This window comes from Tauraco erythrolophus, chromosome Z (genome assembly GCF_009769465.1).
Source record: "Tauraco erythrolophus isolate bTauEry1 chromosome Z, bTauEry1.pri, whole genome shotgun sequence".
In the NCBI taxonomy this organism is placed as follows: domain Eukaryota; kingdom Metazoa; phylum Chordata; class Aves; order Musophagiformes; family Musophagidae; genus Tauraco; species Tauraco erythrolophus.
Genome location: NC_141496.1, coordinates 50,342,030 through 50,369,474, shown reverse-complemented (window position 1 = coordinate 50,369,474; position 27,445 = coordinate 50,342,030). Strand labels below are relative to the sequence as shown.

Here is a 27,445-nt window from a genome sequence, read left to right as displayed (position 1 = left end):
CTGATCAGACAGCAGTTTTCAAAGAGCTGATTTTTCTTTGCTTGGATGTTTGTTGACAGCAGTACCACTGTGGGTTTCTCTAATAAGCTGCTATTTTTCACAAATCTTGCAAGTGACTGTATTTGAGACTTTTCTTTATCTGAAATGTGTTTGAAATCAGTCAAAAGTTCAAAAAATCTTGAGGGAGGAACAGACTATGAAATCACACAAGGTTCGTTTCCTAAGGAAAGGGAAAGCCAGCTAACCGTAAGCACAAATTATTTTTAATCTGGTGGGGGAAGGGAAGCTACTTGAAAATATATCACAATCACACAGAGATGATATTCCAAGAATGCTAATGGCCAAGAAGGAAATGGTGATAAACTTACCTCATTGTCTTAAAATTGCTTACACTGTAAAACTGTCAAGCATTCCAGTTGTCCTTAGACCATGATTGTTCTGTACTTATTAGAGCAAGCCAAAAAGAGATTAAAGCACAAATTCTTTTGCTAAAAGCTATCGCTTTCTATCCTTCGATAGGTCAGATTGTCTTACTCAGGACCTTGAAAAGCCCAAACCCAAATTTGTGAGAGAGGTTTTGGAAAAGTGTATGCGGTAAGTAATACCTTTTGATAGTTGCATTCAAGGCAAAGTTTGATCTTTGCTCCTGGGTACTGTCATGTCTTAGGCATGTCTATTCTTACAATTCAGTTTCAGTTCAGTCTGTTGTTTGTATGATTTTAATCTGATTTACTTGCTGTAGGACACTTGGGATACTAGAGAGAGGGAGAAACAGGTGGAGCAGATAGTAGTGAGCTGTATATCCTAGGCATGCGCTCCTGTAGTTACAAAAAAACAAGCTTCACATAGGCACAGAAAGAAACAGAGTTTAGGCAGTATTCCTGGAGAGTATTCAGCATTCACAGAAATAGAGGGAACTGATCATTAGAATCTTATCTTGATTCTTCTAGGTGCCTCTGATGTTCATTGACCTTCAAACAAACAAACAAAAACCCCTCCAAACAAACAAAAAACCCAAACCCAACAATAAAAGTACACAATCAGAGATGGACTTAAAATTGTTGAGATAGAGGGATATAGGAGAGAGAAAGAGCAAAGTGTTGAGAAAGCTTATGTTATTCAGCATCCTACATGAGAACATTCGTCCGGTTTTGGGTGAATTCAGTACAGGAAGTGTGAAAGTATTGTGCTGCAAAATTAATGCAATTTTTCTGTGGCACTCTTCTATTTCACTGAAAACTCTGGTAGCAAAATTAAGCCGTTGTGGGAGTGAAATAAGCTGGAAAGTGAAATGAAGACATCAAGTTTAGTTTTTTTTTCTGCTTTGAACACCAGCATCTTAACTAGTTTTCTGCAGCACGTCTTAGGCTTTTGCATAAAACATTCTACGAGGCAGAGTCTGAATCTTTGCACAAGCTAAATTATTTGTGTGAGGATGAAACTCTTGTCATCAAGGAGTTCGAATAGAAAGCATCCACTAGTAAGTTTGGTTTACTTAGCTCTTAACTACCCAGCAGAAACTACTACCATTCTGCTGTATAAACATCATGATTTTTGTTCTATGGAAGTTAAATACAGGAAAACCATTGTAAAGCAGTCACTTCAGAATTAGCCCTGTTATTATTCCCGTTTTAATTCTACTGCTGTGAAACTTGTTATTTCCAGACTCTCCTACCATCAGCGAATAATAGACATTGTTCCTGCAAGTTTTTCCGTCCTCAGTCCTGCTAATCCAGTGTGCGTTTACAAATATGGAGATGAAAGTAATAGTAAGTATTAAAGTTACTGAGGGGTCAAGTTGAAGACAGTGTTTCAGAGCAAGAGAACACGCCAGATTGACTGTAATATTGATTATCTTCATAAAGAAGAATAATGCTGAAATAAATATGCATGATTTTCATATGGGTAAATATGCTTCATGTGAGCAATTAATATATGTTAAGACTGGATATCCGTAATATAATCCTCTTTGTTACTTTATGAGGAAAAGAAAATCCAGATACACGAAGTTACTCGTGCTGAGGTGGTTGTGGTGTTGTGCGGCATTGTTTGCCGGAAGCCTAAAATTGCAAAATTCTTCTATTTCTCCTGTTTGGGCACAATACTATGCAAAAGTCAGCATATGAAGTGATAATGTGGGTTTATTTTGTGAACTTTATGAAACAGTAGAAGATTTTACCGGTAAACTTGGTTTAATGAAGCATACAGAGGCAGCAGATGATGTGAAGGCTGTGGTAGAGAGATATCTTATTATTCCTTTTATTACTCAGTAAAAAGACGATCCTAAGCGTGAAAGTGTCATCATCAAGGATACAGTAAGAAAAACCAAGGAGATATTGTATTTTCAGGAAACTGGCGGAAGCTGAAGCAGAGCTTTAAACAGGAGAGTGGTTACCTGACCTCAGCTCTAAAGGTTCTACTGAAAGTTTTGAATTTAATGTGAAGACCAGGAAATGTGTTGAGCAGTTTTATGTAATAGTGATGTGGACAATAGTATTGGAAATGGCTAGTTTTAGGTGTAGCTGGGAAGCCTATTGTTTCTCTGAGAGGCAAACTGATGTTAAAAATACTCACTTGCCTTCTACGTATTTTTGACCTCTTTGCTTTTGTTTAGGGTCTCTCCCTGGATATACTGTGGCACTCTGTTTAACAATTGCAATTAAAAATAAGGCCAGTAATGATGAAATCTTCAGCATTTTAAAAGATGTGCCTAATCCGAACCAGGATGATGATGATGGTAAGATATATGTTGTTTGGCTTTGGTAGGCTGCAATTTCTTTTGTGTAGGCTGATTTTGCCATCCTTTGGAGCTATGAGTGCGGTGGTTAACAGAACTCTACACTTTTCCTTCTAATAGTTGGTTTCAGTTTATCAGTAAACGGAAATAACACACCATTGTTAGTTTTTTTTAGAAATCTTACATGCAGAGGCAGGCCTTTTTTTTTCTTAACAGAGGTTACCTGGTGCTTGAGGTGTGTTTTCTTGTGATGATTGACAGAGGTAGCATGTAAGAATTTAACGTTTCCTTTGCCTTCAGCAACGGAATGCAGTTCATGCTGTTTATCCTCACCCCGAGATTCAGTGCTTGTTCCCTGTCTGAGAGCTGCCCTCCCCTTGGTGAAGTCCCACAATGGATAAGATACCCAGCATGCTGTCTGTTGTCTTCTATAGGTACAAACTCGCAATGAGACTCCACTCACGTCATTTTTAGCTTTGCAGCCACAGACAGCACTGATTCCTAAAGCCTTTGTGTTCTAGAGAGTGAGACGGAGTGCGAGACAGAGAATTAAGAAGTGATCTTTGCAACGGGGATGGCTTCAATATTTCTGTAATATTTGCAAGTGTGCTGTTACGCAAGCAGAGAGCAGCAACGATCCGTTTTTTTTTTTGCCCTGGAATGCACTGTCATGTTTCCTGATTTGCTTTGGGCATCAGCTGCTGCTAGGTGTTCTCCCTTATGCCTGCCTTCAGCCGCAGGTGGCTGCAGCGACAGGAGAGGACTTGGCACTATTCACCCCTAGTACCCATATTTGCTATGCACGCCTGCTGGATCCTTCTCTTCTGTCATAAATAGCCAACTGCTATACCCGGATCATCCTTGCCTTCTCAGCTCCTCATCCACTCTCCCCTCTTTATGGTCTGGCAGGCCTTCACTTTGATGCATAACAGTGCAGTTTCCTTTGCTGTCTTTCTCTGCTGCTGTCATCTACCAGTGCTGTTAAATGCTGGTAGGGTGGCTGTGTCTCTGATAGCTTCTTCACTGACCTGGAATTCTTTCTGCCCATTTTTTCGGTGGCAAAATGGGAGCCTGAAGATCTGCACATTTTGGAAAGTCTTTACTGTTGATTAAACTTTTTTTTTGTGAAATGACTTAAAACCGTGAGTTGTCTCTACAGTTTTATGAGTAGCTTACATGCTCTACTTGAAGTACTTATACTTTCAACTTTAAATAACTTGCAGATGAAGGATTTTCCTTCAACCCTCTGAAAATAGAAGTCTTTGTTCAGACTCTGCTCCATCTAGCTGCAAAGTCTTTCAGCCACTCCTTCAGTGCCCTGGCAAAGTAAGTGTAATATGTGCATTATTTTGGGGTTTACAGAACTGTTTAATTCTGACAGTGAAATGCTTGATAAAAGAACTGGACTGCAAGTTTCAGCAATGTTTTAGATGCTCCAAAATGCAAGATGATTAGGAGAGCTAATGAAATGCGAAGGAATAGTAGTTTAAATGCTAGTTTATATATGTGAATGGAATTAACAGAAATTTGTAGATTACAGCCATGTGATGTGAATCAAACAAATGAGACGCGTTTGGAGCATTACTTCATTTTAGAACTACTCATTTGCTAATTATGGTGAGGAGCAAGGGTTTCTCTTGACTGAGAATTTCAGAATGCCTGAGTAGCTTCCACTGCAATACCTTGTACTATGAATATGACTCTAGAACAGTTATATCTGTATAAAAAAAATAAGAAAGAGGCAGGGTGATACAAATACTTAGAACCATGGTGTTTTCACTGCTGCACACCAGCAGTGGCAGCCATGAGATCAAAAAGAGCTTCTCAACACTTTATAGTTATATTACAATAAGCTGGGTTGTGAATGCTGTGTAGCAGTCAGCATAACTCTACTAAAATAGAGGCTCTTGGCAGCATTTCTTTAAAAAAAAAAGGCATATTGGATAAGTGTCTGAAGTCATGGAAACATATCAAGAAGAAGGTCTAAGGCTTAAAAGGCAGCAGCAAATTTTGCTCCAGCTGTGTATGGATAAGCACATGAAGCATGACAGTGCCTCCTGCTTTTAAAAGTAGGAAAAACGTAACCTAGCTTCAGGGAGTAGGTTCACCACTAAGATTTCAGTTGCTTTTAGGAGCTGTCATGTCTTTGTAGCCTGTTAGCTCAGGATGGTTACGTTTCCCAGGGTGTAGTTGTTCCACAAAATTTTCTTTTGGCCAATCTAAACCACTTGCTTTGTATCTGCTGTTGTTTTGGCCTGATCCCAACCCCTCATCTGACTACTTACATCTATTACAAGGTTTCATGAAGTCTTCAAAACGCTTGCTGAAAGCGATGAGGGGAAACTCCATGTTCTGAGAGTTGTATACGAGGTTTGGAAGAATCATCCACAGGTAAGAGGTAGCAATGTCTTGAATCTTTGAGTTTCAACTCAAAGAGGTCATATTTAATAAAAAAAAAGATAATTATATCCTTTAAAAATAACTTGTCTATTGTCATCTTATTGAAAGAAAGTTCATACTGTATTTACTGTTGTTATTAGTGCCTAAATGAAGGCTGACATAAAATATGTACCATCATCAGTGAGGTCACTTCTTCCTCAGAGGTCATTGTGGGCGGGCAAAGGCTGTCGTTCTGACTCAGATTCGTACTATGCTGTTTGTCGTACAAGAGAGTAACGTTTGCTAAAATCATGTCTCTGATCAAAATTGGTAAACAGTGTAGATGTGTAAACTGAAATAAAATGTAGATCTCGTATCAGAAGCGGCCACATTCTTAGAAATGTGGAAACCTGGGGATTTTTAGGGCTTTTTTTTTTTTCAGTTCCTAGTGAAAGCCATACAGTTGTTACACAAAGCTCGTGTTGGAGTCACTGTTGTGCATGGGCAGAATAAGCAGAGCTGCAGTCAGTGGCTGTTTGGAACATATCAGTTTGACAGTGCCATGATTATGTTTGCTCTTGAGCCAGAGGAAATAACACCCTAAAAGACCTATGAAAAATGCCTCAGTTGTTTAAGCTGTTCGGTTTCTTCACAGCAGTTGTTTTCTCCCTCAGCTGTCATTCTTCTATAAATAGAAATCAATAAGGAACTCAAGCTGAATTTGCCTGCATTAATTGTTTTGTGTATTCCTTACTGGTGTGTTTGTGTTGCACTTTGTACTTTGAAGTGGACTGTACCTCAGAGCTGCACAGGCCAGACTTTCAGAAGCGATGCCACTGAGAACAAAGGGCAATCCTTGCATCTGCTGCTGGACCTGTGATCCATTCCCTAGGGGAAAAACTGAGCACCTAGAAGATACCTGTGCAAGATGTCACCCCTCCTCTAAGTACAGTGAAAATATCAAAGAAGCAGGATTTTTTTAATATGTTAAGCTTCCTACCCAAATTACTGACCTTGAAAATGTGACTATTACAGCCTGACCTACTTTTTAGTGTCATTTAACTAGATCAGGAGAAATTACGTTACTGCAATCTGATATCCATATCCTCTTCCGCTTTGTTCCTTCATATTGCAGCATAACCAAGCTGAGATGGAGCTTTCAAATCCAGACTAAACAGTCATGTTAGATTTTTTATTAATAAATCAAGATTGTTTTAAAAAAATATCAATGCAAAAGTTGGGAAGGTCTGCTGTTCTACTTGATCATGGAACTTACATTTCCCTCTCTTGCATTTATTGCAGTTCAGTCTTTTGCTTCTGGTCAAGCACTTTATTTTCTGAGTTCATGGCCTCCCTGGCACACAGAAGAAATGGTGCCTGGACAGCAGGATGCTTGTCCATAGTCTGTTTTCATGCCACTCACCCTACTCACATGTCTATAGGAATGTCCTTTGATTTGGTTTGGACTATCAGCAATATTGACAAGGCATATAGTGCTAATGAGTGATCTGTGCTGCAGATAGTGATTTAGCAATAGGAGTCAGTAGTTCCTAGCCTATAAGTAAGGTTGCGGTGCTGACATCATAAAGAGAAACTTAAATATTGAGATGAAATATTTTCCCCAAAGCCTAGGTCTGTGTTTCTTGGAAGATCGGGCTAAGTAACAAGAAACTCTTCCTGGCAATACAGAAAGACAAATAGACCATAGGATGCTATCCTGGGACTTGAAAGTTGAGTGCTGAGTCTTCTGTATGATTCATTCAGTTATTTTAATTTTCCTTCCTTAAAAGGAGCTTTGTTACACTTCCTTATTTGACAATGGGTGGTTGGAAGGATAAATACAGTGCAGGCTGTGGTTCTTAGATACTGTGGCATTCAAGCACATGAGTAACTAAGATAAGCCTTTTTTCTGAACAGCTTGCAACTGCTTTAGTCAGTAACTCCTCTCTGCAGTTGCCTGCTGGATTGCTTGCAACTCCCCCCAGAATGATAGCAGTGTCTGTAGCAGTTAGCACTTCCATTGACTATGCAGCACTGGCTCTGTCCTAAAATGTATAGGTCATGTGGAGAAGAACTTGGTCACATTTGAAGACTGTTCTGTTCAAGGAGAATAGGCTAACAGTAGCTCCTTCCTTATGGTGATCTGACAGGTATATTTATATATGCTCTGGTTTGAGTACTTTGATGTCAAATATTAGGACTAGTGTCTCTAATGCCTCACTTCCAACTATGATGGTTGTATTTTTGCTTTTGTATAGAAGTATGTTTATTAATGAAGAGAGATCCATCACAAGAAGTAGAAAAGGTTGTTAAACAAAATCAGAATGCTTTATGTGATTCATATAGATCCCCTAATTTGAGCAGTTTTAGGCTAGACTACACAGCTTCACTAAGTATTTGAAATTGCCCAGCAATATCACTAACGAAAAAGTTGCATCAAGCTATCTTTGGTTTTATCTGAGGCTGGAACACTTTACACAGATTGTGTGTGCAACCCTTATTTTGAATGACTGTCATGTCTTTCACAAAATACAGATGATTGCCGTGCTTGTGGACAAGATGATTCGGACACAAATTGTTGACTGTGCTGCAGTCGCAAACTGGATCTTCTCTTCAGAGCTTGCACATGATTTTACTAGGTAAGAAGAATTTGTCTCAGATTGTTACTTGTCTCTGAATTCCTATTTTAAGCGGCCAGTATATAGTTTAATCTATGAAAACTGAGTAGTAGAAGAAAAAGGTACCATTAAGCTTTTGCTCCTTCTACAAACTACATACATACTTCAGCATTTTTGTGTCTGTGTTGGGGTATGAATCGTTACATGACAGTGCAAGAAGGTTGCTAGCATGTTGTTTTGCAAATAGTCTCTAAGCCTGCTAAACCAGAACAGCACTGGAACTATTTCTAGACAAAATCTGTTGCTGTGTGTTACTTACCTGCTAGCTTAGTGTCGTCCTGGCCTTTGGTTGAGTTATGTAACTTGTACCGCCATTGATACGTTGCTTGTTGAGAAGGTGAGAAATGTTTGGTCTGAGAAGTCAATTTGATGACTGTAGTCTTGCGGTATGCGTATGAAATATAACACTGGTTTGGAAGTGTACTGCAAAAAACAGGAAATAAATTCTTGTTAAGCTTTCTTACATTAAAGATCTACTTTCCTGTGTGCCAAGTGTTTGCTCGCTCTAGTAGATATCTTAGGTGATACCAAGTTTTTTAAATTCCCCCAGATACATTTTTCTGTAAGAAACTACGTTTAGTTTTCTATTTTGGAGTAGTGTGTAATGTAGTGTTTTGAGTTTTGTGTCTTTCCTAGGTTTTATATCTGGGAGATCTTACATTCCACCATTCGTAAGATGAATAAGCATGTTCTGAAGATTCAGAAAGAGCTGGAGGAAACTAAGGCAAGATTGGCCAGGCAGCACAAAAGAGTGAGTAATTTTTAATTATTTTAAGCTAAGTCATGCAAACCTGAACGCTGTCAGATTGATGCACAGTTGGTTTTGGGAAGGACTGAATAAATATGTTTCTCAGGAAGCATGTCTGTGGACATGTGGTCATATGTAGCACTGAGACATGAAAAACTGGATGCATGTTCTGGGTCCACTTTTCTAATGGTAACTATAACCTAAGAATTCAGTAAAATATTTCAGAGGATTCCTATGTATTTGCTCTGTTCAAGCTTTCTTTCAAGTTTCTCTTCCAGTATGAGCACGTCTTCCACTTGCCTTCTAATCTAGGTTCCAATTACCTTATTAGATAACAATAAGAACAGTTACAAATTATTTACGGTAAGCTCTGTTAAATTACTCTTGTGGCTTCCATGCAGAAGTGCACGGAAACAGCTATTTGCCGTTGAAAAGTTGGCTGTTACTGTTCTTCTGATGGATGCTGCTGGATTCTGACACTGGCATCTGTCACTTCCTTCTCCCAGCTTATTTTTCTGAATACCTTTGCATGATCTGGGTTACTATATACAGCAAACGGATGAGAAAGCAACTGCTGTTGTATTCTGTTGTCTTAAGCGGAACAGTAAAACGTGGATGTCTTCTGTGGCAGCTGCAAAAGATGGGGCTCAAGGAAGCTTGGCCAAACGCAATACTTAGTTGTGATAGAATGAAGTCAGTTTATAGACATGTTGAGAGTTGCAAAGAGCAAGAGAGAATTTCCATGTTTGTATGTAATCTGAGAGTATGATTACCTGCATAAATCCCTTAGCTCCAAAACTTTGGATGAAGTTAATGTCAGAATTTGACACATGGCACAGAGGCTGCTGAAGTTTTTGAAGAAACCTGCACAAGTCAGTCACTTTTCCAGAAGTTTCTGTTGAGAGATCACTACTACCTCATGGTTTGCCCATGTCAGGTCATCCCAGCCCCTTCATCTTGTTTCCTTCACTCTCAGCAACAGCCATCCTAGTTGCTTGCATCCTCGACCTGCACTGATCAGCAGTTAATAAATGCCCGTGATATTGAAGGCCTAGATGCAGTCATTGATCTTACTGTGAGGCAAAGATCTTCTCTGGCATCTCTAAGCAAATATACCAGTGTTTTCATTTCTATACTTGTCTCTTGCTGCAGCTCTTTATTACTAAGTACTTTAGATGAGTATTGTGCCAGGAAGAAACATTTGTGTGCAACAGTGCGTAGTTCTGCAGGCTGTTGCTCTGCTGCATGACCATTCCTTTTAGAGGAAGTGGGCTGTCAAGTTTTGATGTCCCCAGCATGAAGTGGATTGCCTTACTACAGAATGAGTCCAAGGCTTACATCCTTTCTCTTGGGTCCTACTGGTCCTTTAGTGTTTTGAGTTCAGGAAACCTCTGTAGATGAGGAAAAAGCAAGTTCCTGTATAGAGGATAAAATTAAATTCTCACTTGCTCTGGTGGGTCATTTTTATTTTTTATGCTGATTTAGAGCTGTAACTATGTTCTGATGTTGAGTTTCATTTGCTGTGCAGTAGGTCAGTTAACATGTGGCCCCGTATTTGTCACAAGTTGCACATGCTCCTTTTACAAATCTTTTTAAGTTTTCAGCTGCTAGTTTATGGGTATTTTCACACAGAAACAATCCTATGAGACTGAAGGAATATCTGTATTTGAATGTGCCTGTATTTATTTGTATTTTGTATCTGTATTTGAATGAACCCATCGGATTCTGCCTTTCCTCCTGTATCCCTTCTAGTCTTGTGTAAGACTTCATTACCTGAGCTCCCAAGTCTGGTACTTAACGGGTAATTTCTGGGTTTTGTTGTTGTTGTTTTATTTTCGAGGCAATGAGAACGTGCGATGTTCCTAGTTAGTAGTTCGGTTTCCATGTTGACCCTTTCTTGTCCGAGAGCATCCCTTTTGATCATGAATATAGGGAGTCCCATTTTAACACCATGGGCTGCAGTCTCTAGTCTTCCTTTTGTTCTAATCAGCTGGATTCATCTGAGCTCCTGCACAAAAGTGTTTTATTTCTTGGAGGCCTGAGATTTCGGAACTGTTCATTGCATGAATTACCTGCCTTGTTGCAGCAGACACAGTTTTAAAAATCTATGCTAGATTTTTTTTTAAAAAGCTGTTCATATTACCTTTTATTGTGTTTCCATTAAATAAAGGACTAGTAAATCTTTAAGCTTGGCTCTGGTTTTTCTGAAACCTTGGTTTTATTTCTTTTTTCAAGGCTTTCCCATACTGGCATTTTTCCTTACAAATTTCCTTCCTTAATTATATTCAAAGTAAATATTCTTCATAACACAGTACTTACCAAGCTACAGAACATCTTGAGTTGCTGCTCTTCGGTTGCTCTGCAGACCTTTACACATGGGGAACTGGAGGGCATTAATAGGTAGCCAGGTTGCTAGTTAGTCTTGTGTTGTCACTTACAGCGAGACAGTGATGATGATGATGATGATGATGACCGCAGCAGTGATCGGGAAGATGGACCGCTAGAAGAGCAGATAGAGCGCTTGCAGGAGAAAGTGGAGTCAGCCCAGAGTGAGCAAAAGAATCTCTTCCTTGTTATATTCCAGGTAATGATGGGCAAAGTCTCTTCTCACTTTTAGGTTTTGAAGTTACTGGATTCATAATCTTTCAGTGTCACTTATACCTCAGGCATCTTCTTGGAATAAGAATATGGGAAGGGGTTGGTGGGTTTACTGTGGGTTAGAGTCAATCTATATCGTCCCCCTGCAAAGACTGCTTCTGAGCAGGATCTGTTCGGTTTCCAATGCTCAGGAGCAGTAGTTCTGCTAGCATACAGTTTAATGAACAACTAGAAGGTAACTAGATTTTATTTGTTTACTAAATCTAGTGTTTGTCAAGCAAAATAATTATTCTCACATTGATGTTAAAAGCTTGTCCTCCACATCCCCTTAGTGGAGGTTAGGATCTTGCTTTCATTTGATGAGACTGAGTAGATTTTTATTTTTTTTTTACCTTTCCTGCAGCGTTTCATTATGTTGCTAACTGAGCACTTAGTGCGCTGTGAAACCAGTGGAATTGATGTATTTACACCTTGGTACAAGAGCTGCATAGAGAGGTTGCAGCAGATCTTCCTGCAGGTAAGTTTCATTTCTCAGTTTTGGAAGGCTGTGGGCAAGGGACATGCTGGTTAGGCAGGTTTTGTGGCTGGAGAACTGAGCACTCCATGAGAGTGGCAGTAGGTGGCAGCAGCACGTCTTCTTTGAAGGCTGGTGCGGGGCCTGGTGGTAACTCTGGTTCTGGCCACATCTCTGCCACAGGCTGGTGGAGTGTCTGGTGCGTGGTTAATGTCTACACTGTAAGCATACTGCAAAAAGATACCAAGATGTGATTATGAATTTCATAAGCTCCTCTTAACTGTGTTTATAGTAAGGGCAAAGTTGTGAGCAAAGAAGAATACTGAAATAGATGTCCTTTAAATTGGCTGCTTAAAATATTGCAGAATTCCTTTTAATAAGATGTGTAAGTATCTAGTAAAAAATCATTCTCAAATTCTTGGCTCTGTATTAAATCAGGTAACAAGCACAGGTAGCTGGATGAAAGTGATAGTAATAGAAAATTATGCCTGTGAGAGCAGAACATATGTTGAAGAATGGGAGTGGTGGTATAACTCTCACCTGGCTCAACCCTTCCATGGTGCTAGAGGTGGTGGCAGAGGAAAGGAAATATCATGATTCTCCTAGGATACCTCTGGAGTTGCGTGGTGTCCTACACACGGCTCAGGGTCCGGGAGGGAAGAACTACAGGGAGCACAGTGTTCCTCGAGACAGGATTTCAGCACATGCTTTCTTCTTGCAATCAGTGGTTGTTCTGCATTTTGCTTTTCCTGTCAGTGGCTACTGCGTTGTGTTGTGGAAGTGGGATGTGATTAACAGTTTTGGTGAAAACGTTTGACCTGTGATTCTTACATGTCTTGACTTCTCTGCCTGTTCTTTTATAAAGATAAAGGCAAACAATAATGGTTTGTGTTTTGTTTTTTTTATCTGCCAGCATCACCAGATAATCCAGCAGTACATGGTGACCCTAGAGAACCTCCTGTTTACAGCTGAACTGGACCACCACATACTGGCTGTGTTTCAGCAGTTCTGTGCTCTGCAGGCCTGAGGATTATTCATGGGCGAAGTCTTGTCTGCAGGACTTCATAATTTTTTTCTTTTTTAATAAGAAAACTTGACATGGGGATGGAAGAAATTTTTGACTAAAACTGGCTTTCATGTACTCCTATATAAAACAGTACAGTACTCTAACCAACAGCAAACTGTGTAAGCATCATAAGCCTTACAAGTTATGACTGATAGGGGATAGACACAAAGTAAAAAAAGTATGAATTCTTTTTATTGTGTTTTAACTTGGTTTTGACTCTTGCCTTTATGGTAGTGTTTTTGTTTCTCCCCTCTCCCCTGTTGTTTATATAAAAATAAAAATAAAAAAAAAAAAAAAAAAAAAACAAACAACCAAAAAAACCCCACCAAACAATAGAATTTCTTAGCTCTGCCTAGCCCTTAAATCAAAGGAATTGCAGAAATGAGAAACAGTTCATAGTGTTTTGTGAGTGTGAAAGGGGATGCACCTTCTCAGTGAGCAGTGTGGTAAGCTCTCTAGTATGGCATAGAAGTGTCTTAACTTTGGGCATGTGAAGCACTTGAGTTAAGCTTTCAAAGTAGTGTAGAGCACACGGACTTGTTTATTACCAAGCCAGCTAGGTTTTCACAGTTTGAAAGAACATGGCTGTAATACAATTGAAATAAGTTTTTAAATGTATTGTCTAGTGTCTTATTACAGTAGCTATAAACAATCAGCAGAGGAACTTCATGGACAGCTTCTGAAAAATGCAATCCTTTTTGCAGTATGGTTGAAGAATCATGAACTGCTCCTGGCAGCAGTCTTCACTGCTAAATAGAGACAGTCAGCAAGAGTTGGTGGAACAAACTTTCAGCTTCTGTTCTGCAAGCCTTACCTAGGCGTGTTGGGAACTCCAACCCCAGATGCCAGGGGAGAGGGCAGGGCAGTCTTCAGCTTGTTGCTTTATTTCAGTAACTAGTTGGGCTACCAGGCTTGTGCTGGGCTGGACCTGCAGGCCTGCAGTGATGCCAGAAATCTTTCTGGTAGTGGCTGTGGATGAACCAAGTGCCCTCGCCTCATCTGGCTTAGTGATGACTGCTTTGTGGTGGCTGCATCTGCTACCCTTGCCTTGCTTTAAAATGTGAGAACAGCATGTGGCTCCTATGTCTTCAGAAAGCATTTTAATGCTAAATTAAGTGATATCTCACAGGAGACTTAGACTGGGAAAACACAACCTGAAAAAAGAGTAGCCTTAGTTTTGAGTTATGCAAGTAACAATGCGTACGTAAACGCCAAACCAGAGTGTTCTGTTAATAAGCAGTGATGAACGGCAAAGACACTGCCTTGGGTGCTCAGGTCCATCAGTATATTTCCAAGCTGTTTATGGTCTCTTCGTTTTGCAGATGAATGTTCAAAGAATTTCTAGTTTGAGCTTAGAAAGTGATGAGCTTTGAGTCATGTTGTTCTGTACAATTTTTTTTTTTCCAAGTGTTAGACCTAGTAATGCATTTCATCTGTATGGTGACCAGTTGACCTCCTGATCAAGTGAGGAGGGTGAAAAATGGAACTTTCTACTTTTGAGTGTTGACCTAAGTTTGTGTGGCCTGTAGCAATCTGATATATCCTCATAGACTTAGATCTGTTACTTCTGCTTTCTCTGCTTACCCTTTCTAATTTGACTGATCCCTCCATTCTTTCAGGGTATACTGTTGTTGTAAATTTGCTTTATGCAAGGGTTTTGTCAGTCATGCACAGACTTCTGCTTCAAATCTTTCTCTGTTAATGTTCTTGAGTAATCAAATAGTTGTTTTGTGTTCATTTTTTTTAAAAGAAACATTTAATAATACTATAGAGGTTTTAATTTGAGTTTAATAGTTTTTTCACTGGCTCAGATCAGTATCAGACTTCTGATTTTAACTAACGGTGGGGGTCTGACTATAAATGTGACTTCTGTAAAACTGATAACGCAGTTAAAACTTGCAAACCTGTAACTTCCTCTGAGCCTTGACAAGTACGGGTGCTGGGGATCCAGCTGCAAATGCCTGAGCGTAATCCTGTGATTTAAAACCAAATATCATTGTCTTTCCAATTCGATTTGACTTCCATGGTGAGCATGGGCTTCAATTACATTTCTTGAGTCTGTTGGGCACCTTCCCCTCTTTGTAGGTCCAGTGGCATACACCTGGCTTGCCTGGGAAACTGGTTGGATCTGTAGCTTGCATAGTGATTCCGGCAGCTATCTGGAGAAATGTGGAACTGCTGAAGCATGAGGTGGTGGGTAGTGAAAAGATTCTGTAGAAATGTGCTGTGGTTGGAAAAAAAATGCACAATTAAAGACAAAAATAAATGAAGGTGAAACAGGTTTGCTGTTGGGAGTGTTTGTCTTACCTGTTTTGGGGGCTGCCTGAGCCAAACATGGTTCGGCAGGGTTACAGTGTTGTTAAATGCCCTCTGGCGTGGAGCAGTCAGGACCTGCCTCCTGCCCTCCAGCCAACTCCATCTACCACTCTCCTAGGGCTTGCGAGGCTGAGTCCTCTGTGCTTGGGTGGAAAGCAGGTCGCTGAGGGCTGCAGACAGGGGAGAGTGTCAAAGAAGTGAAGGCCTGTTAGTGGAACCATCATCTGCCCTCCCAGGCACCTTCTCTTCTGCTGTAATACTTCTGTTCTGCGCAGCCATGGTGGCCCAGGCTCCCCTAAGAAGTCTCCAGAGACTTCACCAAGATCTGCCCTATTTACAGTGGTGAACAAATGCAGAGCTGCTGCCTGGAGCATGTTCTTTCACTTAAGCCATTTCCACGAGCATTCCACAACAGCAGTAAGAACCAAAGACTGAAATTTGAGAAATTCTAACTAACTTGAATGTAAATCAAACATCATTTGAGTGCACTTAGATCCACCTTGGAATGCTACTCTTCCCACACACCCCCTACCCAAGGACAGGTATTTGTCAGAAATTTGTGATTGAGAAGGGTGAAGTCCTAAGAGTCACACTAGTCTCTGGTCAAAAACTTGGGAAAAAAGCAGTAGAGGATACGCTTAAGGACTCTCCCCTATGAAACAGCGTAGAGATGCGTTAGAACTTGTGCAGGAGCATGTGCCTTTCCTTTTGGGAGAGAATTAATTTCTCCATTAATGGAGTAGTCTCCAAATCCAAGAAGAACCTGCCTCATTACAGTGTCTCTAAGCACCAGATGAGGTGCTTCATCAGCTAGTTGCCCTCTGCTCACCTGTGACCAGTAACAGTAACTGGAAACCAGACAATGCTTAGGACAAAATATGGAGCCTCCCTCCTCTAAGGGAAGCAGACAAGTAGGGGAAAGCTCACCTTAATTTCATCAGCAGATTAAGTAGCATGATACCAACTTATCTTTTGGAGTACTTATCTTCTGAACTGTTTTGTGTTCTGTTCTACCCAAATCTAGTTTAAAAGCGAAAGCTTATTGTTCTGCACAGAGCTTCTTAGAACCAATAAACATCACTCCACAGAACTTGGCAACAGCTTGTTCATAAGTATCATTTATTTGATTTTAATACAAAATTCCATTAAAAAGATAATTAATTTTTAAAACAAAAAAAAAAAACCAAACTAAACAAAAAACACAACAGATTAACACTACATCTTCTCATAAGTTAATTCATGGCCACATACAATACATGTCTTTTTATATGTATCCTCATCAATGTTTTCTTCTGGTCCATACTCATGTTCATGGATACTACCTGCTTTCTTCCACAAACTACTCCTCATGGCACGGCGGAGTTCTGAAGAGAAACACAAGAAAATTTTAGGATTTTAATAAATCTCAAATAATGGTTAATAAAACTCAAGCTAACCACCCTTCTGAGGACTACAGATGATAATCTGCTTGTTGCCTGTCTTCCCTGAATTGTGGGTAAAAGCTGCTCTTGCAAGAACAAGCTTTGACTTGCCTTGCAATCATCTTCACCTCGTTTGCATAAGAACTACACCGACATGAAATCTCACAGGAGAAGATTTTTCCATCTGGACCATGGACGTGTTGCCTGCTGCCTTTTTACAGAAAGCCATTCAAAGGTATCCAAAAGGGGCAGGTGGAATGCAGAGGAGAAGTTTTTTGTAAAACACCTCATTGTTTTACACGACCAAGCAAGCGTACTTTTCATTCAGGTCACAGTACGCCTCCCAAATGACTTGGCATTCTCCGAGCTTTATGCCCAATAACGTGAGTTGCCTCTGCAGCAGCCGCGGTGAAGTCAGCCAGTCTGCAAGAGAGCACAGGCTGGCAGCTGAGCCCAAGATATTATCCGGATGTTGCAAGTGGGTGGCAAGAATACGGCAAAATGCAGTCGCGTTTCAAGCCAAGCCAGTCAGGCTGCAAACCTCATCGTGTTAAGGCCTGCACTTGCACGAACTCTGGCATCTCGACTACAGTCTGCTGCCAGTCCTTCTGTGCACTGAACATCAGTGGTCCAGACAGGGGTGATTTGCTCATTCTCACGTTTTGCCTCCTCGAGACAATACCAGGACAGCCAGCTTGAGCTTCCTGCCTCTCTGCATGCCGACCCAAAGTGAAGCATGGATGCTACGGGCAGCACAGACATCTTGGTTAAGCCACAGTTCTTGCAAAGACAGAAACATGCCGTCTTTTTTAAAATTACTAGCATGTCTGTGCTGGAAATATTTTTCAGAAGTTCTAACCACTGAATAGTCTCCTAAATACTAAGTAATCAGGAAAAAAATAAGGATAATGAGCAGTAAAACAGCAGCTGCGAATACTGTGAGCAGTGGGAAAAGGCATTTTCTGCCTTCGTTTACCATTACTCCACCTGAAGGCATACGTGTCATAGAATTGTAACCCACTGCCACAAAAATCCATGTTCTCCTCAAGCCAGGAAAAATCCATGGCACATTCTGGGTCATAAAAAAAAATTCATTTAAAAAACACCATCATGAACCATTGTAACTGATTTCTGTCACTTATATCACGTCCAAAGGACAACAGGGTAATTCAGGTTGGAAGGGACCTCAGATCTCCAGTCCAACCCTCTGCCCAAAAATAGTCGGCTATGAGGTCAGACCAGACTGCTCTGGGCTTACCCACACAGCTCTTGAAAACCTCCATTTTGCCGCACTGAGGATTTTCTAAATACTTCCATCGGATGAAGAAACAAATTCAAACAGAACTGTACTTTGCTTCGGGTACTCCAGTATGTAAGTTTAACCCTTTACCTTTAACTTTCTTATCTAACTTCTTCTGTTTCATCTTCTCTCTGCTGTCACAGCGGAGCTTCTTTGCTTCTTGCAGTGATTCTTCACTACCCCAAACTTCAAGAGAACGCTTGATTACCTACGGGATGGACATAAATGTGTTTCTTATTGCCCTGAAATGATAAAAATAAACTAACTTACGAATTTATTTTTTTCCCTACACAATCTTGCCTCTGCCTCCCATCTGTCTCTGCTCTTGACCCGCAAACACAGCATTCCTTCCACAGCAAGAGGCAACACTGATTTTTAGCATCTAGATGTAACTTACTCAGGAAAGTCAAACTCAGCTCTAATTTGGTGCATATTCAACTAAAGCAGCAATGTTTCTATAAAAGCAGCAAACAAGAAGCGGCAAGAGCCCTGGAAAATCTACTTGCCTTTCCTGCTGCCTCTGAGGGCAGAGCTGGAAACACGAGGCCACAGCTACACAGCAGCAGCTGCCCCACACATTTCAGAGTAGCACTAAAAGGCCACGCACTTCATGACCTGCAATTGTGCAGAATCACTGAGGTTCTGGACCATGAACATCTTTGAAATGCTCTCAAACACAGACATTTTCATGAATTTGGACCATGGCTCGCTATTATTACTATACGGAAAATTTACACAAGCTATGCACAATGTACCTGGCTTTAACAAAATCGTTCAGAAATCAAAACTGAAGCAACGCATTTTAGCTACCGAAGTTGTACGAAAGTAAAAAGAGGTCTGAAATAATGCTAACAGTTTCTATACCTGTAGTTTTAAATAAAGTTTCATGTCACCCCATCGTGAATTGTGAGGGTTTTTCTTCACAATGAATCTGAGCACTGGTTCCCGCTTGTCTAAGTCACAGTCTTTAAGAAGATACTCTTCTTTTGCTTCTGTCCTTGTTATAAGCTTATGTTTATCTTCAGCATCTCTGGAAGATGTAAAATAACGATGAGAAAGTTACAACTGAAAACCACGTTATTAACATCTAAGCCTCATTACTTCTAGCATTCCTGAAATACAGGCAGCTCTCATCCTCTCAGTTTTTAATGTATGCAAGTAACTTTGGCTTCCAACAACCTAGCTAAACTCCAGGATAGGTTTACTGAAATTAAGTTCAAAAATTATCCCGTTTGAGGAAACACAGGCTGAGGAGCCTGTTTTTCTAGAAGGGCTTTTCTTCTACTTCCTTACAAGAGGGAGTAACTGAAACTTAAAAGGAGTATGAGTAATTTTAGGTATTCACCTAACCCAGACGCAATTCGAGACGACAAAAGTACAAGCCTGACACATGGTCAAGAAAGAATGCGTAATGCGAGACAGGTCAGATCACCTGAGACTATACACACTCCATATGCTTCTAGATCCCAGAAACACATTAGCAACACAGAAAGAGCACTTGTTTCTAAATGCAAGACAGTAGGCAGAGAAATTGTAAAATAAAGACCTTAAAAGATTTTAAAATCTACCAGACAGATAATGAAAAAAACCTGTGTAACCACAGCAGCATTTATGAGTTAATGAAAGAAACTACATTTACGCAATGCTGACTGAAGTACAACTTGAATTGCTCCAGCCGGAGCAAGCTGCCAAACAGTAAGTGCTAGCAACGGTCATCAAGGAAGTGCTGCTTTAAATGCAGCTTTACTAGAACTCAAAGTTCACAGTAAAAGCTAATGCGCCAAGGAATCTCTAACGGTCAGCTAAAAGAGAAGGAAAACCACTCCTCGAGCTCCGAGTCCTCTGCTTAACATCTTTTTTCCACCCATTTTACCTCCAAGACGGCACTTTTGTCTCTTAACGACTGTGAACTGCCTACAGCACGCGCACGCCCCTGGCCACTCCCTGTAGCGAGCAGGGAAGCGCTCCGAACAAACTCGGAGCTGCAATCGCCCCCCCCCCCCCCCCCCCCGCCATTCACCCGCTCATTCTTGCACTCGTGGGCGGCTGGCTGATTCAGAGCTGGTTTCATTGCCCTGGTTTATCTTGATGGCTTTTGGAGCGTTTTCTGTGCTACTGATAAGAGCGTGGAGCCTGCCTTTTGGTCAAGGGCACTCCTGCTTATCCTGCAGGTCAACCAGTAACCCTCCCGCGGGGTTTCTGCCCTTCGGCTGCCACCCTCCCAGCCCAGCCGTGCTGACCAAAGTGCCACTAGGACAGCAAATACTCTCCCAATCTCCGCTCTCCACCAGAAAGCGGATACTCTGTGTTGTCAGTTTTTCCAATAGCTCTAGTCTGCATCAGCTTCCTCGCTGACAAGCACATCAACTGCTCTCAAGACATCATGCTTCCATAATGTTATGTAAAAAATCTACTGCTGTCCCCTACTCTAGGACAGGCTAACGAGACAATGCTGCTGCTCTTCACTTCCGTAACAGAAAATAGAGGTTACCAACTTCCATTTACTTTTTCAGTAAGTATTAAGTTACTGAAAAATGTCTCTTTGCCGACAGCTTTTAATTGAATAGAATGATTGTAATTAATTAAAAGAGAGCCAGCAAACTTTATATAAAATAAAGCTTCCCTCTCCTGATTATTTGTAATACCTGCAATTATCACATGTTGCCCAATCAAAGTGCTGCATAAGGTAGGAATCCATGAACTCTTTGCCACAGTCTCCACAGATGAGATAATCAAATTCTAGTACAGGTGCTAATGGAAAGAAATATATATATAAGGAACTACCACGTTAAAAAAAAAAAAAAAGCATCTGGAATTGGTATTACAGGCAATTTTACTAAAATTTATAGTTCTCATAGCATTTGTTACAGACTAGTTTCGCTTCTCTATTGAAGTTTTCCAGAAAGATACAGTACAAATTGAAACGCGTTATCATGCAATCCAATCTCCGCTGGTTTATTTCTGTTCTTGCTGGAAGGTTCACTGTATTAAGTATTGGATTTCAACATTCAAATGCACACATTTGTTTCGACTTAACCATTGTTAAAAAAAAATAGTAAAAATTCTCCACGTTTCCCCATTAAGTGCTTCATATCCCCTCCTCCAGCTTCCTCCGTTCTGGCCCTCCAAAATACGTCCTGATTTACAGAGGACGTGCAGGCAGGAACCGGAGGAAGCAGACAAGGGGATGCAGTCCGAAGAGGGTGGCTAGAGCAGGAAACCGTACAGAAGCTGCACTGGCATCATAGTCCTCTCAGCTCTGCTCCTGTTTTTTTCCTAGCTCAGCCACACCTGCCTCTCCCTACACGAGCTCAACGGAGGCCTGGGGCGGTTGGCAAGGTTCTTGTCCATTCCGGCTGGCAGAAATGGTGGTGGATGGCCAGAGAGCTGCTAGGAGTGGAATGGGGATGGAGCTCCACTACAATCCTCTCCCCAAGCCCTCTCAGCACTGCTCCAAGCCCAGACTCATGCCAGTGCCAGTCATCGCTTCTAGCCTCATCCTCGCCGGGTAGATCACCTCCAGCGTCATCGCCATCTGCTTTATGTTCCATGGGACACCCAGAAACACTGATGCAGGTAACCACAGCTGTAAGGAACATTCCTTAAACATTGTAATTCTAGCAGAAAATTAACATCTTTATACAGTTTCACGAGCCCAAAGTGAGGTAATGCTGCAGAATATTAACGATACCTGAAACAGAAGATTAATGCTTGACATGCAGCACCATACATTTTTAATTGCGTTTGCATTTATAGCAGGTTCGATCTAGCAAAGACGACATTTTATGCCAATTCAGTCCTACTAGCGACAGTGGGATGCTCAGTACTTCACGTAGTCATGCTCTTACATCACATTTCATCATTTAAGGCAGTACTCCCGAGCATAAAGACGTTTTATTTAGACAATGACATTATGGATTACACAGCAAAAATACCCCCGGTGCAAAGGCATCCCACATCTACTTAATTTATTGTTAAACATTAGCCCCTCAAAAGAGGTAGGGCTGCTAGTTGTTTACACTCTTAACGAAATCTGGTGCTGATTTCTAACAAAGAGATACACTGCACCAAGAGCCCTGCAGCCGATTCACAGCAGAACAAAGCAAGACAAAGGCAATCCCAGAGAAGAAAGTGGATCTATTTTGGGATCCTTACTTCTCCACTTGCTTTTTAGAGAGAGAATATCGCAAGACAATATGTCGAAATCCTCCACCAAACGATCAGCAACTTGGCGTCAGTACGTTTTATAACGATAAAAGCTGGCACTGCAGCAGCGCTCTCATCTTGGCATAAACGGTATCAACCCTCAGAAATCCCAGAACCGCGCAGATTTACACTTACTTGGTCTTAAAATTCAAATTCCCGAAAGAAATGGTGGAAATAACATCAATCGGAGAAAGGAAAAAAAAATGCTATACCCAAGGGCACTGACCGTGTCCCACTTCCGCGGCTTAAAATTCTTCATTTTTAATCGCCGCGTATTTGCTAGCCGCTTTAATGCTGAAGGAATCGGACGCGCCAGAAACTGAGCACATCCAGAAAGACGCGTTGAGAGGAAGGGAAAAAAAAAAAAAGGGGAGGGGGGAAGGGCGGGAGGAAGAAAGGAGAGAAAAAAAAGCCCGGGAAAAAAAAAAAAAAAAAAGGCGCCCAGCCCGCCCTGCTCGCTCAGCCCGAAACCGACTCACTGTCGCCCCCGCGCCTTCCTGCCCTCCCCCACCAGCTCCACGCAACCGGCGCCGCCTCCTCCCGGCGCCCCAGCCGCCTCTTTCCTGCACGGCTCCCTCGAGGATTTTGGGGGGGGAGGTTTTTTAGTCTTTGGGTTTTTTTTACCGGGGGGATGCACGATTTTCTCGGCGGCGCCGGGATCTTCCTCCTCCTCCTCCTCCTCCTCCAGGAAGAAGCCCCCTCCGGTATCGACGACCTTGGCGGGGGCCCGCGCCCGCGCCCGCACGCCGCCTGCAGAGACAAACGAGACGCCGCGTTAGCGCCGCGGCGGGAGCCGCCGCCGACAGAGGGCGCGCGCGCGCGCCCCCGCGGCGCCAGGCGGGGGGCCGCGGTGCGCGCGCGCGCGAGAGCGCGAGGGCCCCCCTCCCCCCACGTGGGGGGAGGGGGGCCCTCGCGCGCCGCGGCGGCTTCCCCCCCCCCCCCCCCCCCCCCGCCGTCTTCCCGCTCCCGCTCCCCCTCCCCGCCGCCTCGCGCCAAACGGCGGCGTGGCGCCCCCCCCTCCCCCCAATCCCCTCCCGTCCCCCCGAAAAGAAAAAGGGCGCGGGGAGCCGCCCGGCGAGGCCGGGCGCGTCCGCCGCCGCCGCCATCAGACCTGCGGCAGGGTAGGGCCGAGCCGCCAGCCGCGCCTGCCGCAGTGCCAGCGCCCGCTGCCGGTTCCGCTCGATCTTCGCCAGCGCCGCCGCCGAGAGGGGCGGCCGCTCGCCCGCCGCGACCGAAGTCTCTTCCATCGGGGCCGGGGCCGGGGCTGCGCCCGCCATGGCGGCGGCGGAGCCGCGGAGCCCCGCGAATCCCCCCCGCTCCAGCAGCGGCGACTCGCCCTTCCCCTCGCCGAGCCGCCGCCGCACTGCGCCTGCGCACAGAGAGAGGCGGGGGAGGGGGCGAAAGGGGCGAGGCCCCCCGCGCAGGCGCGCAGCCGCCGCCTCGCCTCCCCGCACCGCCACGGCGGGCCCCGCCCCGCAGCCGCGCGGGGGGTGCCGGGAAGCCCGGAGGAGGGGGAGGGGGCGCGCGGGGCCTGGAAGGGTGGGGGCTGGGGCCCGCGTGGCGCCGAGCCGCTGGGGGCGGGGGGCGCCAGCCGGCCCGAGGGGCACGGCCGGGGGGCGGGGGGCCGGGGGGGGCCCGGCCGCGGCGGTTCTGGGGCCGGGAATTCCAGTCCGGCGGGGCGGGGTGGGGGAGGGGAGCCGATGACCCTGCGATTTCCGCGCTGGGCCGCGTGTGCTTTCCAGCGCTTTCTGCACCAACCTTCGCCTCTGACTCGAGCAACCCTGTGGAATAAAAAAAAAAAAAAAAAAAAAAAAAAAAAAAAAAAAAAAGACCACCCCGTACGGCAGGAATTCCTTCACAGCGTCACTCGGCAAATAGCCCTTTTGTCCGCGGAACGGCGCGGGCTGCGTTTCCGCAGCCGAGCGCAGGCACGCGGCCGCGCCAAAGGCCTGCGGAGCCGTTTTACAAGATGGATGTGGCAACGCCCGCCGGGCGGGGAGCCCCGCGCCAGCGCCGGGCCCCTTCGCTGTCGGGTGACCGGGCCCCTCCGCCCCCCGAGCGGGGCACGGTGCTCTTTCTCGGGGGGCCGGGGGGGGCAGTCTGCCGGACCCCACCTCGGCGCGCCCGCCACAACCGCCCCGACCACGTTTCCTTCCCGGAAAAAGATGCTTGGCTAGTACCGCGCCTGTTCACAGCCCAGGGCGACCCAAACCGTGCTCGGCGTGGGGAGTGAGAGCTTTCTTAGCCACAATCCCCGCCGATGCCTTTAATGGTTGCGCGTGATCCGCGCGCAAGAGCAAAAAGAGAATAAATGGAGCCCGTAGCCTTCCTTATGGATGAGATACACGTAAAAGGCTTTGTCATGCAAATGTGGCTCTAAGCCACTTTCATATAAAGCCAGCTTAATGCTGAATAGCCACTGATCCACCCCCCCCCCCCACCTCGTCCGTGAGGCAGTGCCTGCCCTGTCCTTGAAGCCATGGAAATGAAGATGTCGGTACTGGTGTTCGCTCTCTGCCTCCATACCGCATGGGTATGACCTTACGGCACAGACAGAAGTCTTCCTCCCCAAAAGGTCTCTCTCTTCCATGAAACGAAATTGATTTCCTGCCAACCCTTCCCCGCTGCCCTCAGAATATATCTCTAGTGCTTCTCCGTTCCAGTCCTAACTACCCACAGTAATTACCTGCATAGGCTGCGTTCCTGCTGTGTCGAAAAACATTTTATTTCTTTTTAGCCTGTCGTCCGTGCTTGGCATTAACTTTTAACAGCAGCCAGCAGAGTGTGCTGTGAACGCTGTGAAAAGAGCATTCTGCTTCTGGGAAATTTTGTTATATATATATATTTTTTTTTTTTTTTAAACGCAGATGAAGACATTTTAAGTGGTTCAAATATTTGCATGAGTGGTAGGTAGTACCTCCTGTCAATGAAAACGCTTCTCTTGTCACACATCGCAGGACCTCTTCCTTAAAAATTAATAACCAAGCCATACTGAACTGTCCACTTTCAGCAAGATTGCTTTTCAGTGTGTGTATAAGTTGGAAAAGTGCCCAATGAACATGTCCAAACACCTTTCACGGTCAAAAAGAAGGGTCTGTAACACAAAGTATTTAATAGATGAAAATATAAATTGTAATCTTGGCCTACAGGAAGCAGCTTACCAGAAATCATACTGTGTGAGTGTTCATTTCTCCAACCTCATTACTCTCTCTCTATTGGACATACTGACAGTCGAGTTACAAAGAGATTAATAAGTACATTACAAGAAAGTAAAATAAAAGTAGTTTGAAACAAAGATGACTTGGAAATGGAATTGTTTGCTTGAAAAGCAAGCACGTGTACGTTTGCATTCCTCATTTTATTCTGGCGTCTCTCCTTTCTCCCTTGTTCTGTAGGAACAGAAATCTAGGGAAGAGTGAACTTTTGAGTTGTGCTTGGGGATTAACAAATAGTTCGGTATCATTCACAAACCAAAACTGCGTTAAAGTGAAGTCAAGTTTGGGACCCTGTGTAAGGGTTTTAAGGGCAGAAGGACATTGTTATTATGCAACCAAACTGGAATTAAGATTAGAAGGAAATCAGAAGATACAAACAAAAGCAAATTCAGTGGCAAGGCCCCCAAACAAAATTGACTGTGGGCTGCATTTCTCCATGCAATACAGCTAGTGCTTCATTAAGTGAAGCTGTTTTAGAAAGGTATACTAGAAGTTTTTTTCTTTTTATCAGGGTCAGTCTGACTCGGCAATCTCAGCAGAATATTCTCCCTGGCTCTGCTTCCAACCAGAATGAATCAAATACAGTGCTCCTAATTTTCACGGTCATGAGAAGGTAATAAAACTAATAGTTATATGTTAAAAAGGGGTTACAAACCATCTTGTATGCGCTTTTCTGGTTATGCGGTAATACTCATGTTTAATATTAAACACACGTAGCTAAATGAGAGGACGTGAGTTAATAATCATAATGGTATGTCTGTTTCAGATGGTTCTTTTGGTGCTGTATGCCAAGTAATACTGGATATTGCTTGGCTGGTGGTAGCCATGTATTAAAAAGTAGCTGTAATTAATTGGCAAGTGTAGACTGCATTATTTCATAGCCATGGAGAACAGCATCAGTGAGTAGCTGAGTGCAGAGAGGCTGCTAAGCAGTGCTCGACAACTCATCACTCCCTTGGAGAAAAGGGTGAGCAGCAAGATGAGAATGTTTGCTGACTATACAAAACTTTTTTAAGTAAGCAGGGGTGAGGGTCATCTGTAAAGAATTGTGGGTGAATAGGCAGTAAAAAGTAGATTAAATACAGGGTAAATGAATGCAAGATGATGTATTTGCAGAAATGTAGTCCTAATTTTAATAAATGATGGTGATATCTGAATTGGTTGCTGCCACTCGGGAGTGAGACTTTGAGTATGTGTGGCCTGCATAAACATCAGCTTGGTGTTTGGAAAAGCAAGGCACGTTTTAAGGAAAGGGACGGAGGACAAAACAGGGAACGTATTTACAGCACTCCACAAGTCTGTGGTGAGCTCGCACCATGAGCACTGTGCCCGGTTGTGTTCCCTGCTTCTCAGAAGGGAAGCAGGGAACTGGAAAGGGTAACAAGGGTGCTCAGCTGTCTGCCTTCATGTCCCTTGAAAGAAACAACAGAGTAGGCTCCAAATTTTCACTCAAATTACTTAGTGAGGATGTGCCTGAGGCCTGTCACATCCTAAATAACTTGGAGAGTGCGTATGGCAATTGTTTTTTTTGAGTACAAACCATCAGATTTGCGGTAGTGGGAGCCAGGCACTAACACAAGAGATGATTCTTCACGCAGTGACACGGCGGGGGTGGGGGTGGGGCTGGTAGGAGAGTGTGGGAGGGGATGTGTGCAGTGCCTTTCCAAATGGCACACAGGGTATAGGGTGTTTCTCTGGGGTGCAGGGGAGATTGGCCAAATATATGGAAGAGAGCTGTCTTGAGAGTTAGTGAATGAACACCCACCCCCTCAGGCCCAGGAAATTCCGGGAAAGCAGTTGGAGGCTATGGGAGTGTTGTAAAGCAAGTGTCTTTTGCTTTACAAAGCAAAGTGTACATTTGCCTTGTTTTTTGCCTTCCCTTTGTGTTTGCCTGTGGCCTATTGTGGAAACAGGATGTTGGACTAAACGAGTTCTTCATCCGGGGCAGTACATCTCTTCCTCTGTATTCGCAGAGAATCATGCTGTATGTAACTGATACGTAAACACCCGGAGCTACGTAACAGCAAGTAAGCCTGTGTGGTGGGATCTTTCAAACCAGATTCAGTGTTCATCTATACCAGGAGTTATTACAGAGCAGCTGTTGTGCTCTGTATTTCCATTTTACCTCATGATATACTTACTTCTCTGTGTCCACAAAGTCTTAATAGCAATCTGCATGCAGTTGCATTGCAGTTGCATACCTACAACCTAACCATGTTTTTGTCCTCCCTTGGTAAAAATATTAATTCCATGAGAAACAGATCTAA

General features: G+C 43.4%; 2 protein-coding genes across 4 annotated transcripts in view; one reads left to right on the top strand and one right to left on the bottom strand.

The window, feature by feature from the left end:
* The window catches only part of NCBP1 (nuclear cap binding protein subunit 1), a 33,260-nt gene extending 18,275 nt beyond the window's left edge, over nt 1-14,985 (top strand). For all 3 annotated transcript variants that reach the window (XM_086629595.1, XM_086629597.1, XM_086629596.1), the window contains exons 14-23: nt 520-594; nt 1,666-1,769; nt 2,615-2,737; nt 3,961-4,063; nt 5,035-5,128; nt 7,652-7,755; nt 8,431-8,545; nt 10,983-11,126; nt 11,544-11,657; nt 12,568-14,985. In XM_086629595.1, the coding sequence (XP_086485721.1) occupies nt 520-594; nt 1,666-1,769; nt 2,615-2,737; nt 3,961-4,063; nt 5,035-5,128; nt 7,652-7,755; nt 8,431-8,545; nt 10,983-11,126; nt 11,544-11,657; nt 12,568-12,681 (1,090 nt within the window). In that variant the 3' untranslated portion in view covers nt 12,682-14,985. The remainder of the gene's footprint in view (nt 1-519; nt 595-1,665; nt 1,770-2,614; nt 2,738-3,960; nt 4,064-5,034; nt 5,129-7,651; nt 7,756-8,430; nt 8,546-10,982; nt 11,127-11,543; nt 11,658-12,567) is intronic.
* Nucleotides 14,986-16,164: 1,179 nt separating this feature from the next.
* Nucleotides 16,165-23,240, bottom strand: XPA (XPA, DNA damage recognition and repair factor). The gene is made up of 6 exons (XM_086629707.1): nt 23,075-23,240; nt 22,588-22,713; nt 20,403-20,508; nt 18,622-18,787; nt 17,848-17,965; nt 16,165-16,400 (listed from the first exon to the last, which is right to left on the bottom strand). The coding sequence occupies exons 1-6, from the start codon at nt 23,238-23,240 to the stop codon at nt 16,252-16,254; spliced, it is 831 nt and encodes a 276-aa protein (XP_086485833.1). The 3' UTR covers nt 16,165-16,251.
* Between the last annotated feature and the right edge of the window lie 4,205 nt (nt 23,241-27,445).